The sequence below is a fragment of the Pavona decussata genome, unplaced genomic scaffold (assembly GCF_977016875.1).
Source record: "Pavona decussata unplaced genomic scaffold, jaPavDecu1.1 SCAFFOLD_21, whole genome shotgun sequence".
NCBI classification, from domain to species: Eukaryota; Metazoa; Cnidaria; class Anthozoa; order Scleractinia; family Agariciidae; genus Pavona; species Pavona decussata.
In genome coordinates, this window is record NW_028145444.1 from 6,787,501 (window position 1) to 6,799,555 (window position 12,055).

Consider the following 12,055-nt stretch of genomic DNA (forward strand, 5'->3'; position numbering starts at 1 on the left):
CGCCTCCAATTTTCGTGGGATTGTCAGCTCCCGAATGCTTTTTCGCCGGACTAAATGTTCGCACTGGGGAAAGAAGCGCGAGGTTCGCAGCGCTTCCAGGCATTAATCGCTGGCCAAATGCATGCTTTCACCTCCAGTGCACTTGCCACGCGTAGTGCTCCTCTAGATAAAGCGGTTGAATAGTTCTTTTGCCAACAAACACTGGTAATGTCATACTTGTAACCTACACGGCAGCTTTTACTTTTGAGTACAACCCTCGCCCTACCAGCCATCCCACAGTAACTATTTGCATCGAAATAATTATACCAGTACCACCTCCCCCGGGGAAAATTTGTCTTCCGATCGTTCAAATTTCCCGCTCGTATGGTAATCGGAAAATTTTGAAAAATCGCGCGAGTCTTTAGAAGCTGTTGCCGCCATTGTTCCTGTCATTGTTCCTAAAGGCCATATAAGGTCAATTTTAGGTCGTATAACAAAGCCTATTGTTATCAAAGTTGATCCGCTTTTCTTGATACGCTTTTGAAATCCTGATAAAGGAAGTAAGAGCAACGGGTAAATCTGGGGTGCTTACCATTTACATGGAAAACCCGGAAATTCCAGTTGGAAAATACCGTACACATCATTCCATTTGGAGTACTTCTGAAATTATGGGCTTCTGGTCAAAGTGATGCATTTTTATTACTCCTTTTGGGATTTACAGCTGATGTTCATACATTTTGCATGTTATCCATCTTCTGTTGAGACAAGCTAAATCATTTTGCGTAAATGGTAAGCACCCTTTGAATACATTTCTTGTTTTGGTCACGTGACTAAACACACTCAATTTTGTAAAAGGCTGTTTTCTTCTTAGTAAGTGACAACAGTTATTAAGCCAAAGTTTAATGTCAGAAATAACTACTGGTACTTCTAATAGAAGATCGCTCGGAACAGAAATAACTCTTTAATGCCATGTTTAATGTATATTGAGTGGCTCAATGGGGAGGGACTGGCACTAATCAAAACCTCCAAATATCAACCTCGTTCCCAGGGCTTTTAGAACGAGGTTGCTCCAAATATGTGTTCATCTAGTTTAGCGCTTTGGTTCATTCCCAGTGATTTCCTTAATCTCAGCCATGGATAAATTAAATTGTTTCATTTAAATTTCCAATGCAGTTAGTGCTGGGAATCAGGGCACCTGTCGAAATTATTTTCGATAATTTTCTCGAACGGTAGCGCATGGTTAATCACGTGACCTGGACATTTCAAGCAAACAAGTTTGGTCAGTTGAATAATTATTCATTTGAGTTATTTTTATCCCATTATCGCGATTTGAAGTACAGTCAATCCACGTCACGCGTGACCGCTATTTTTGAAATTTGAACGGAGTTTTGAAATTTACATGTCAGTTTCGATCATCGCCAACGAAATTTCAGAGTTTCCATAGAAATTTCCCTGGTTTATTGACAGTATAAAGCTATGACTTTTTCTTTACATTACAGCATTAAGTATTTCAAGAAGAACAATTGTTATTACAAAAATTAAGAAACAGGGCTTTATTCATTCGAGAGTTTAAGCTTTCCAGTGATACTTTCCGCTCATATCAGGGGTAATCCATCCGTTTTTAGCTTCCCAAATGACTTAGAAAGTGTAAATTATACTGCAGTCAGAAAACAAAGGTTAATTACCTGTGTTCAGTGCTCTCTCTTCAGAGGCTTCTTTTTAAAAGTTAAATATCACCAACTCGATTTTTGTGTCAAGGAAGAGATTCCAAACAATTCGAAACAATGAAAGCAATCGGCTTTCATCAATGTATAGTGGTGCTTGGAAGTAATACATTAAACACGAGGAAGAATGTTTCATCCGATTTCCAAACACCGAGAAGTGCGTTGAAAAACAAGGCGCAGTAGGAAGTAGGAACCAAGGTTGCTTATTTCTGTAGCCTGAGTATCAGGCCTTTCTAAGGGGAGGGGGGAAGGGGAGGGGGAGGGGGAGGGGAACTGAGATTGCCAGGGGTGCGGTTTTGTCTTGAGAAAAAAAAAAAAAGAACAAGAAGGATTTCGTTTGAGAAATGTCTTCCTCCGGTGGAACTGAAGCCGTTGCTCAGTGAACGTACTCACTGCTGTCGTAACCTTGGATTGAACAAATATCGCCCGTTTTTGGTTATCATTTAGCTACAAAACCCAAGAAGTAATCCTTCGCAGTTTCTGTTTGGTGTCTTTGGATGAAACGTGCTAACTGACTGATTACGTAAGCCCTAAAACGGAGCTTACAGATGTGAATTGGGACACCGTGCACGACTTTTATCAGACATGGTTCCGCGAGAAAATGCAGTTGCGGGTTCTTCCAACGGTTCGTTCACCAGCGATGAGGTTTTCAATAGTTACGGGATATATATACCTGCCGGTGAAGTGATCGCTGCCACAGTCTCTTGCAGTCTCGTCTCAGTAATCGGTCGGAACGATCTCCAACATGTTGGTGATTCTCACAGTTCTTCTGAATCGCCAACTGAGAGTGACTTGCATCTCAATTTTGCTGACTCTGACCTGATTATCTGCGCAGTGTATGTGCCTATGTATATATTTGACATTAACAACGGCCGCTCGGGTCATCAGTTTGAAGGCTCGGTGCGTTTCCGGATGGGGTTTGGGCTGTTTATAACGTACTTGCACGGCGAGTTTTCCGTGACTCTGGATCGCTTTATCGCCATCTCCTTCCTATACTGGTACATGTATGTCAGCTGGCTGACGAGGAGGTGTATTTCCTCGGTTCTGTTCGCCTCGTGGATCAAGGCGATCTTTCTGACCCGTGTTGAGTTTGCTAACCGACACACCGCTGTACAGTTTCTTCTACATCGCGGCTCTGATCATCCTCATCGTTGCATTCAGCATGGCTATGTACCTCGTTGCCATGCAGGCGCGAGGCCAAGAAAATCACCTCTCAATATCCCCCGGAATGCCTGGAGTTCCAGCAAAGGCTGTTACTATCGTAGTGGCAACATCGCTGTTTTGTTGGGCACCGATCGTGATCTTACCCGCATGGTACCACCCACCTCGACAAATTTCAAGCGCCACATTAAACTCACACTGGCCTTAACTTCTCTCAGTACAGCCACTGATCCCTTCATCTTCTGCTGGAGGTTGTCCGACTTCCGTTCAGCTTTGTGCACATGTCTACGCAAGACGCGCAACATGATTTTGAGGAGAGCCATTTGACAGTGTGAGATTTTTGAACATTGGGTGAGGAAGGTTGGAATGTGGTTGGTATTCTCTTATACAAGGCAATGGCAGATCCAGAACTTAGTGTAAGATGGAAAACCGCTTGTCCGGACTAAAAATGTTTCAACCAAGACTGAAAACATTTTGCCCCTTCGGGTACTTCGGGTCTTATTGTCTTTGAGAATAAGAACATTCAACTGATTTTTTCTTGATTTTATCCTTTTTTAACTCCTATAGGCTCACAGGTTACGCTGTGCGCCCTGTGCAGCTTTTTAACTAAGCGGCTGTTTACATGGAGGGAGGAAGATCCTAGCACTAGGAAGATCTGAGAAGGCGGAAAAACGTTTCGTTTGCTTTACATGCAGAAATTTCGGCCTAAGTGGTTACCAAGTGGAGAAGGAAAAGAAGAATAACTGTCGGCCCTGTGCAGCTGAACGGCCGGCTGCCGCCATGTTTGTTCTTTTTGTCCCTAGTACTAGGATCTTCCGAGCGAAAGTAGTTTACACGGTGCAAGGATCTTCCTAGTTCTAGGATCTTCCTTGGATCTACATGTAAACAGCCCCTTATTTTAGCATCCAGTTGAGACTAGACTAGCTTCAATTTACATTTTTATATTTTTCAAGTATTCATCCTCTCTTCTTGTAAGTTATAAACCCAATAAATTGTACAAAAATGTTAAAAGTTTTCTTTCTTTCTTTTTTTCTACTCTCTCTCGATTTCCCTGTCTATGACATTCTGGTAGAGTTACAGATAAGCAAAAACTGTCAATGGGCAAAGCGGGTTCTATTCTATGAATATAAGCCACTGCCACGAAGATCATATGCCTATTAAAGCCTGCAAATACTTTCTCTGTCTTGATTTACTTTCGGAAAGCTTATTATCCCCAAGAGGAAGTATCGGATTCGAGCATAGTAACAGCGCATGCATAACAGAACAAATTCGGCGACCGTTCTTTCGCCATTTTTAATCACGCACCCGGCGGCAATCACATCCCCAACGGGTTTACCCCTGTTTAAGCAGGCTATGAACAGGGCGCAAAATAAAGAATGGGATGTCTTTTCTTGCTCCCTGCTATGTGTAATTAGTGCTAGAGGCACAATAACCCACCACCTGCTCCCGTCTGGCCTCAAAGCTCAGTCGGTAGAGCGACGACGATCAAATCCGATTCCAACAAAACGAATCGTAGCTTCATCGTACTCCGCCTTTTTCTTTCGTTTTCTTCCATTGGTTCCTTGCGGGTGTTGTTTGCATCTGTGTTCTGATTGATTAAAGTGATAAATTTGGTTTCGATTTTTACGACACTTAGTTGAAAATCGTTCTAATCAGATATTGGCCACTCCACGGTGTAGAGTCACATATATAGACTGAGGGGATTATCGATATAAAATCGATTGTTCTCGATTGCTAAAACGTGGCACGCAGCGAGTCTATCTATCAGTCCTGCCTTCCTTTTGCAAGTTACACAGTCAGCAAAATAAAACTGGTGCCAAAACCAAAAATTAAAATGAAGACTCACAAGCTGAGATGCATAACTAGGAACAAAGGAGCGAGCTGGCTATATTCATTGTTTCAAATACCAGATGCAAGTTTTCTGGACAATCAAAGACGTTTCCAGATTTCCATTGAGATATCTGCGGCCCCTCCTAGCCTCTGACACCAGGATACCTTGGACTGAAATATATAAATTGCCGCCAACATGTTCAGAACAAACTGCAAAACAGAAGGTTCCCATTTCATACAAAACTATGTCAAAAAATGAATAAGCAAAGCGACCGGTGTAATTTTGTGTTCCAATACAAGTAAAGGAGGTTGTTATGCTAGGAGTTTTGTTTTTCAAGAAAACAATATCGAGAGAAAACGTATAGATAATCTTTTTCAAACGGCATGCCACGGTATTCCTTGCCATCAAATTAAAATATTTGGCAAAGAAAGTTTTGGCCATTTCTCTTAGCTTGCAGTTCAATCAGATATACAATGCTCGTGTAGCCCTTTTGGCTTTTTGAAGTGATTCCATTAGCAACATATTCATTTAATCAACGAGATCTTTCTATCGGTCGTTTCTATCTTCAATACAACAGGCCACGCTTGAATGACAAAAAAGCCGGCTTGTTCAGTGACTAATCACTGCGTCGAATGTTTTCTTTTGAAATCCTTCTTTTCTTCAAATATCAATAGCTGGCGGTCTGTCAACAAAGAGATAAAAAGTTTATTTAACTAGCTAAAGGTACTTAGTGATTCAGTTTGGAGAAAACAAGAGCGTTTGACAAACTGACGCTTATCTAGCCTGACTGCGGAGTAGCTGGAGTTCTTTCGGTATCACTCAATACCACAATTTCACTCGGTGGTCCTCTAAACAGCTTTTGTGTGAACATTCCACTGCGTAACGCGCCTTCGCTTTCTGTTCAAGTTGCGTGGATCGCGTTGCGTTAATAAGTAAGATAATGGCACATAATTTACTGAGTCAGAGAAACATTCAGTTGGACAATTCATCGACAACGGCCACGGACCATGCTGAATCTGCCGTCTCGAGTCTCGACACCGTAGCCTTAACTCAGCTTGTGGTCTTGTTTCTAACTCTGGTCGCGGGCTTCTTTGGAAATGCACTCGTGGTCGGAGTCGTGATTTGCAATCGCCAAATGCGGACAAGAACCAATATTTTTCTGACGCAACTCGCAGTGACAGGAATGGGAGTTTGTTTGTTTTGTATTCCGTTCATGATAACCGCGCTTATCAAACAGTCCTGGGTCCTTGGTGGAGCACTGTGCAAGTTAAACGCATTTCTTGTGCCTTTCTGGTTCTCTTCTTCGATTTTCACGCTCACGGCCATTAGTATACATAAGTACTTTTCTATTGTTTCACCACTGAGTAGGATAATAACCCGTAAACGCACTTTATTGATCATTGTTGTGGTCTGGCTGTTGGCATTCGCGTGTTCCATCGGTCCCATTCTCGGGTGGACAGAGATTGTGTACAAGTCTTCAGCGAGCATGTGCGGCCTTAGGTACCCTCACAACGCCTCAGAAATATCCCATACTGTTTTTCTGTTATGCATTGTGTACGCATTTCCAATCTTAACCATGGTATTTTTATACTGGAGAATAATACGAGCTGTGAAAGCGCATTGTCGACGGATTCGTGATACAGCTATCATTGACGATCGAGGCATCTTAACGCAGAGAAAGATTATAATCACACTTCTGTTTGTTCTGGCAGCATTCGTCGCCTGTTGGACGCCTTTCTTCATATACGGACTTTTAACGCTTGTCACAGACGTAAGTCAGTTTTCCCGCCATTTCTTGCGCTCGGTGTACATATGCGGCTTTCTGTATAGCGTGTGTAATCCTATCATTTTGGGCGCGCGAAATCCACGCTTTAGAAGAGGATTCAAAGAGCTGGTCACTTTCCAAGGATTTAGAAGGCGTTCACCGAGTCCCTCGGGCGCGGGTTCTAGCCCGCAGACCTGCGAGAGCCCAAGGCGTCCCTCGTCTGATTATTTGGCCGAGAAGAGGGGCTCGGTTTGGTTTTTGTCCAGTCAAAATTCGTTGTTGAGTTTGGAGCCTGAACCGACCTACAGACGACAAAGGCTGCGTTGGATTGAAACAAATCTCTAAAACTACAGTTCGCGGCGGACAAAAGTGAATCATAGCCATACCGTCAGACAACTGCATGAGAAAAAATGTTACAGGGACAAACTGAGACTTTTAGTAGTGATGTTTTGTTATTTTATTCGAAATAGTGTGAATAATGCGTACTTGTTTATCATTTTAATCAGCAAGATGCCCTTTCCAGTCAACTGGAGTTCGAGAAACGATAAAGATAAAAAAAGGAAAAACCGTTTCCTTTATTTCTTCTTCTTTTTTTTTTCATAACTTTTTATGTTCTCAGGTGGCCCGTTATTAATTAACATATCTGGTAACGGAAAAACTAAGAGCTCAGAGTTTCATTGAAGTACAACTGACAGAGAGGATGTTAGAGACGATAATGAATATTGCAGTTTCTTAACTGATCGCCCAGCGACTTCAAGTTATAAGCGCTATTTTCTTGTTTCCAGGTTCGCAACTATAATATTGAACAGAAGCAAACGTAGAGAAACAAAACGTTTCCGAAAAACAAAAAAAAATTGAAGAAGGAAAAAGCCAGTATATTTAAATTTCTGTCAATCTTCTTTCAAAAGTAACTCTAAATACCCTCATGTTACGGGGCAGTTAGTCCGATTGCTAACTCAAGGTGAACGTTTAATCGTATCTAAACATTCCTTATTACTAGGTAGGCATTACTTAAGACCTTGCCAAAAACCGGAGTTAGGCCACGGTATAGGCCGATATTGATGCCATAGTAGTCGATACCATGGTATTTGGGATTTGTAAAGTATTCGATACAGATACACACCAGCAAAAACGATTTTCTGGATGCTATACGTATTAATTTAACTGGAAAATGCGTTCTCAGAAAGTCTTAGTTTCAACCCAAGGTAGATGTCTAGGTGATCAGAATTACATGCAGAATTATTAGATGAAACGACCAGCGACCAACTAATTGTCAGACAACAAGATCACATGGAACCCAGCAAATCGTTATGTATCCACGCGACTTTCCTCCGCTGACCACTGCTTCCACGTTTTTGGAATTCCAATCAGATTGGTTCATTAAACTAGTTAAATGCGTTCTAATCATTCTGAAATATCTTTTCATGGCCTTAAGTTTAATTTTAAAGGTCTCGATCGCTCGAAGTTTAGTCGCATACAAAGTAAAAAATCCTGTCCGTTAATGACGATTCTATTGAATAAAGAATAAAAACACGGGCCGGATCGCTTGTTAGCCATAAGCACCGCAAGTCCGCACACCTTTCTATCTACATAATTATGAAGGCTGGTTCATGATAAGATAAAAACCGACTTGTACGTGAATCACAACTTGGTTCCCAGGGTCTCTCTTCTTCCCGGCAACGACGTTGCGTAAAATCAAAGCTACAGAGCAGTATTTTTCATTATTGCTTTTATTTATATCTCTCGATATTATACAATCTAGACGTAATTGTGGAATTCATTCTACAAGTTTACAGACTGTAGCGCTTTTCGGAGTAGAGCTTATTCCCGTCTGTTAAAGAAATGTCTTCAACAGCACGCGCCTGAATTCAAAGAAATAATTAAATTCGAATTGATTGCGCGCGGCGTCAACTGAGATGACGCCATTAATCTAGTTAATTATGACGCGAACAATCAATTCAACAATTGAGACAGACTGAGTACTCAAGTGCAAAACTGTCGAAATTACGCGAAGCGTTTTGGCAAAATGATTTCAAGAATACTGTATTTTTTCTTTTATTTTGTTACCTGTGGCCTTTTGGAAGCTGTTAGCAGTCGGTCGCAACGGAGTGCTGAGCATGCGCAACGGAAAGAAGGTGATATAAAACTTGACGCAATCTCAGACCCGGAAGAAGAGCAGTGTTATGGAGCTGGCTGCAGCAAACCTTCCGACGGGAAATCTAAACGAGCGATAATCTATGATGTAACCATGGAGCACAATACTAGGGGTGCAAGGTGCGGGTGCTGGTTACGAAGGAACAAAGTCGCCCCGCTTTTGTCAACAGTCCATGCAGACGTGGCTGATTTGTACGCCGTGAGTGCAGGAGATAATAAGAAAGAAGACGAGAGTGTGGATGACAAGCCCGGCGAAAACACAAATGACAATATTGCTTTAGATTTTTCAGGTACGAAGGATGATTTCTCGGCGAGGAAGAACAGTGCTCTAGCTTTGCAGAGCTTTGCAACTTGTGCGCGATTGAATGCGAATTTCATGCGCAAGACAGCATGGACACCAAGTGAGGCTGAAGAGGGAGACGGAGAGGGATGTTCTTCTAACACCCAGGAGACACCGCCACCAAGGCCATCTTTTTCGTCGAAAATCTCGTTTGCATGGAATGTGCTCAGAAACCGTATGTCGGCTGGAAATGCGCAAGCGACAGGAATGGTGCCTGCGAATTCCCAAGGCAAGCCTGGTACAAGCAAAGACAAGGCCAGCAGTCTCTCTAAACCAAAAATGACAAAGCCTAAGGAGGATCCTCAATGTTCACAGGAAACGTCCAAACGAAAGAAGCGAAGTATTAAAAAGATTCTTAGGGCTGGGAAGTCAGAGAAGACAGCTTCAAACTTGTCTAAGCCGGGCGCAATTCAGCTGCGTAAGCGCAGGAAGAATGATTCAACCACTTTTGACCGAGATCTCTACATGAACATCAACAAGTTGACTGTCTCTCATGACGCCGGCCAGTCTTCATCGCTTGATCCTTTCTTTGTCCCGGAAGATGTACCAAAACTAAGTGAAGTGCCCACTGCTTATCTAACAATCAATCTAGGAGAGGACAGTCAAGGAGGCGCAAGTGAAACGAAACCATCTAGATTCAAGAACTTCTTCTCAAGATTTAAGCTAAAGAGAAATTGACTCTCTCATCCTGTATTGTTTAAAACCTCTTTGCGTTTAAAGCTCTGATACTCACCTGATATGAACTGACTACTCGGGGAGACTGGCATGCAGAAGAAGTCTTTATGAGGTACCCGTGGCTCATTTCACCGTCGTGGCTTAAATCCAAATCAAGTTCACGACATTTAAGAGCTGCTAACTTGTAGTCAAGTTGATTTGGAATTGAGCCGCGGCGGCAAGAAAGGCCTCGAGTTACCTCATAAAGACTTCTTCTGTTGAGTCTTCCCACCAGCAATTGAGCGAAGCTCACTCGTTTATCTTAAATCGGAAATGACGTGGATGGATCTCTTACATTTCCACCACAAACACAGCAGCACTGTAACTGGGTGAAGTGCAATTTTAAGTGACCTCGTCCTTGTCTTGTATACACTCCTGATACACCATGACTATTAAATTGTATATCAACTGTTCATTATTTCAAATGTTTTTTCTAAGCAGGAAGGAAACTAAATTTCCACCATCCGATCGACTCCTACATTTCGCCGGTAACGTTATTTGTAACTGTAAAGAGTTTTCTATTATTTTAATAAAAAATCTGTTATTTCACTTTTTACCTTGATAGAACACTAGACCCTCTCCTTGGGATAGTACTAGGCGCGAAATATGCAACGAGCGTCAAACATTGCCTCTTGTACTGCGATAACGCACCCACAAATGTTGCGTGTTTTCACACTGCTCCTCACGGAGGCGATTTGTGGACTCTTTCACATGTCACGTTTATTTGCAAAAGTTGGACTTGTGAAATTGTCCATGGGATTTCGTAAGGTATCTGGAAAGCCCATCTTAAAATAAAAAAAAAAGGAAAGAGAAAATGAAAGAAAACAAAAAACAACAAAAACAAAGAAACAAACAAAAAACAAACTGAAGCATCCCTACCACGCTAAATTTTGCCACTGCCTATTTGTTGAAATTTTGTATAAAATGTGGCCATATATGGATACTATATAGGAGAGATCTGAATTAAAAATACAGCCGAACTTCCCGTAAGCGACCACCCCAAAAGCCAAGATTTAGTGGTCGCTTATGAGAGTCGAACTAGAGGGAGTCTGGTTCGGGAACAGATCTGACACATCTACTGAATTCGCAATTGTTTATTGCATGCATTTTCCTAGTTACACGAGCAGTGCTAGGTTGCCACTAAAAAATTCCTCGTAAACTCTGAGTAGGGTAGTGCATACAGCGAGATCAGACCATGTGTCAAGTGGTCTCTTACAAGAGGTTAAAAACAATGAAAATTATAATGCCGTCAGCTCAAAAAGTGGTCGCGGTCGCTTATGAGAGGTTCCAACTAAAGGGCTTTGACTAGGAAATTCTTCTTATGGAAGGTGGTCGCTTACAAGACGTGGTCGCACATGGAGGTTTGGCTGTAGCAAGAATATACCTTCATATTACAAGATTTGGAAACCCTATGCACGAACAAATATCTTTGAGTATTCTTTTTGGAATAGACATATTGACAGCTGGAATGCTTTGCCGAATAATGTTGTAGACGCTGATAATGTTAAAAAGTTTAAGAAACTTTTGTACAAATATTTAAACGCACGTTAGTGTCTTTTTATCATTGCATCATGACGACTTCGTTGGTTCTATGTGATACTTGTATATTATCGGACAAATGTTCAATTTTAGTTTTGTTTAATTGGATATTTATTTAGATTTTGTATTCTACTTGTAAATTGTGTATAGTATTATTACATTCTATTTTATTATGATGTTATAGGGGTCAGCTCTATATGAGGGTCTGGTTCCTCCCTGTTGGCAAACTGTTTGCATTTCTTTTTTACCGATTGTTATGCAAATAAAGTTGTTACAAATATTGTTGCCCGGCTTATCTTTATTTGCAATTCAAATGACAAAAATATGTCAACCGGCCACATTCAAATTGTCCACCGGCAATCATTTCTGTTTTCTTTTTATATGTTTTATATATCTCATTCGTCACTCGCAAATTCTGCTGTTTTTAATGTCTCTGCTTTCTTCTAGCCCTGGATAAAAGCAGCAAGTCAATAAAAAAACAAAAAAACTAATCGAGAACAAAATTACACATTTGATGAGCGAACATCGACCAACTGAATGATTAAAAATGCTCTCAGTTCCCCATGTATATACAACCTTACAAACGGATTAAATCCTGCTAGAGGGGCAGGACGTGATTGAAAAATCCACTCTCAAATTAAATTGTATTCTCGGTTAAATATCAGAAAATCGGAGAACGAGAAAAATAGTTGTTCAACACTTGAAAACTGTCGAAATGCGTTCCGATCCAAGAACGTAAACATGAGAAGCGGAAAAAAATACACACAACTTGACCCGAAGAAGCAAGGTAACTTCTATCCACCGCACAAGAAAGATTCGCGAGCTTATGTTCTCACTGCGTGCCGCAG

General features: G+C 41.4%; 1 protein-coding gene across 1 annotated transcript; it reads left to right on the top strand.

The window, feature by feature from the left end:
* Positions 1 to 5,073: 5,073 nt before the first annotated feature.
* On the top strand, positions 5,074 to 7,878 carry LOC146486514 (QRFP-like peptide receptor). The gene has a single exon (XM_085096470.1). The coding sequence runs from the start codon at positions 5,636 to 5,638 to the stop codon at positions 6,803 to 6,805; it is 1,170 nt and encodes a 389-aa protein (XP_084952596.1). The 5' UTR covers positions 5,074 to 5,635; the 3' UTR covers positions 6,806 to 7,878.
* Positions 7,879 to 12,055: the final 4,177 nt, after the last annotated feature.

Bases quoted from the DNA above. Each gene is read 5' to 3' on its own strand.
- LOC146486514 (XM_085096470.1), top strand. From the start codon at position 5,636: ATGGCACATAATTTACTGAGTCAGAGAAACATTCAGTTGGACAATTCA.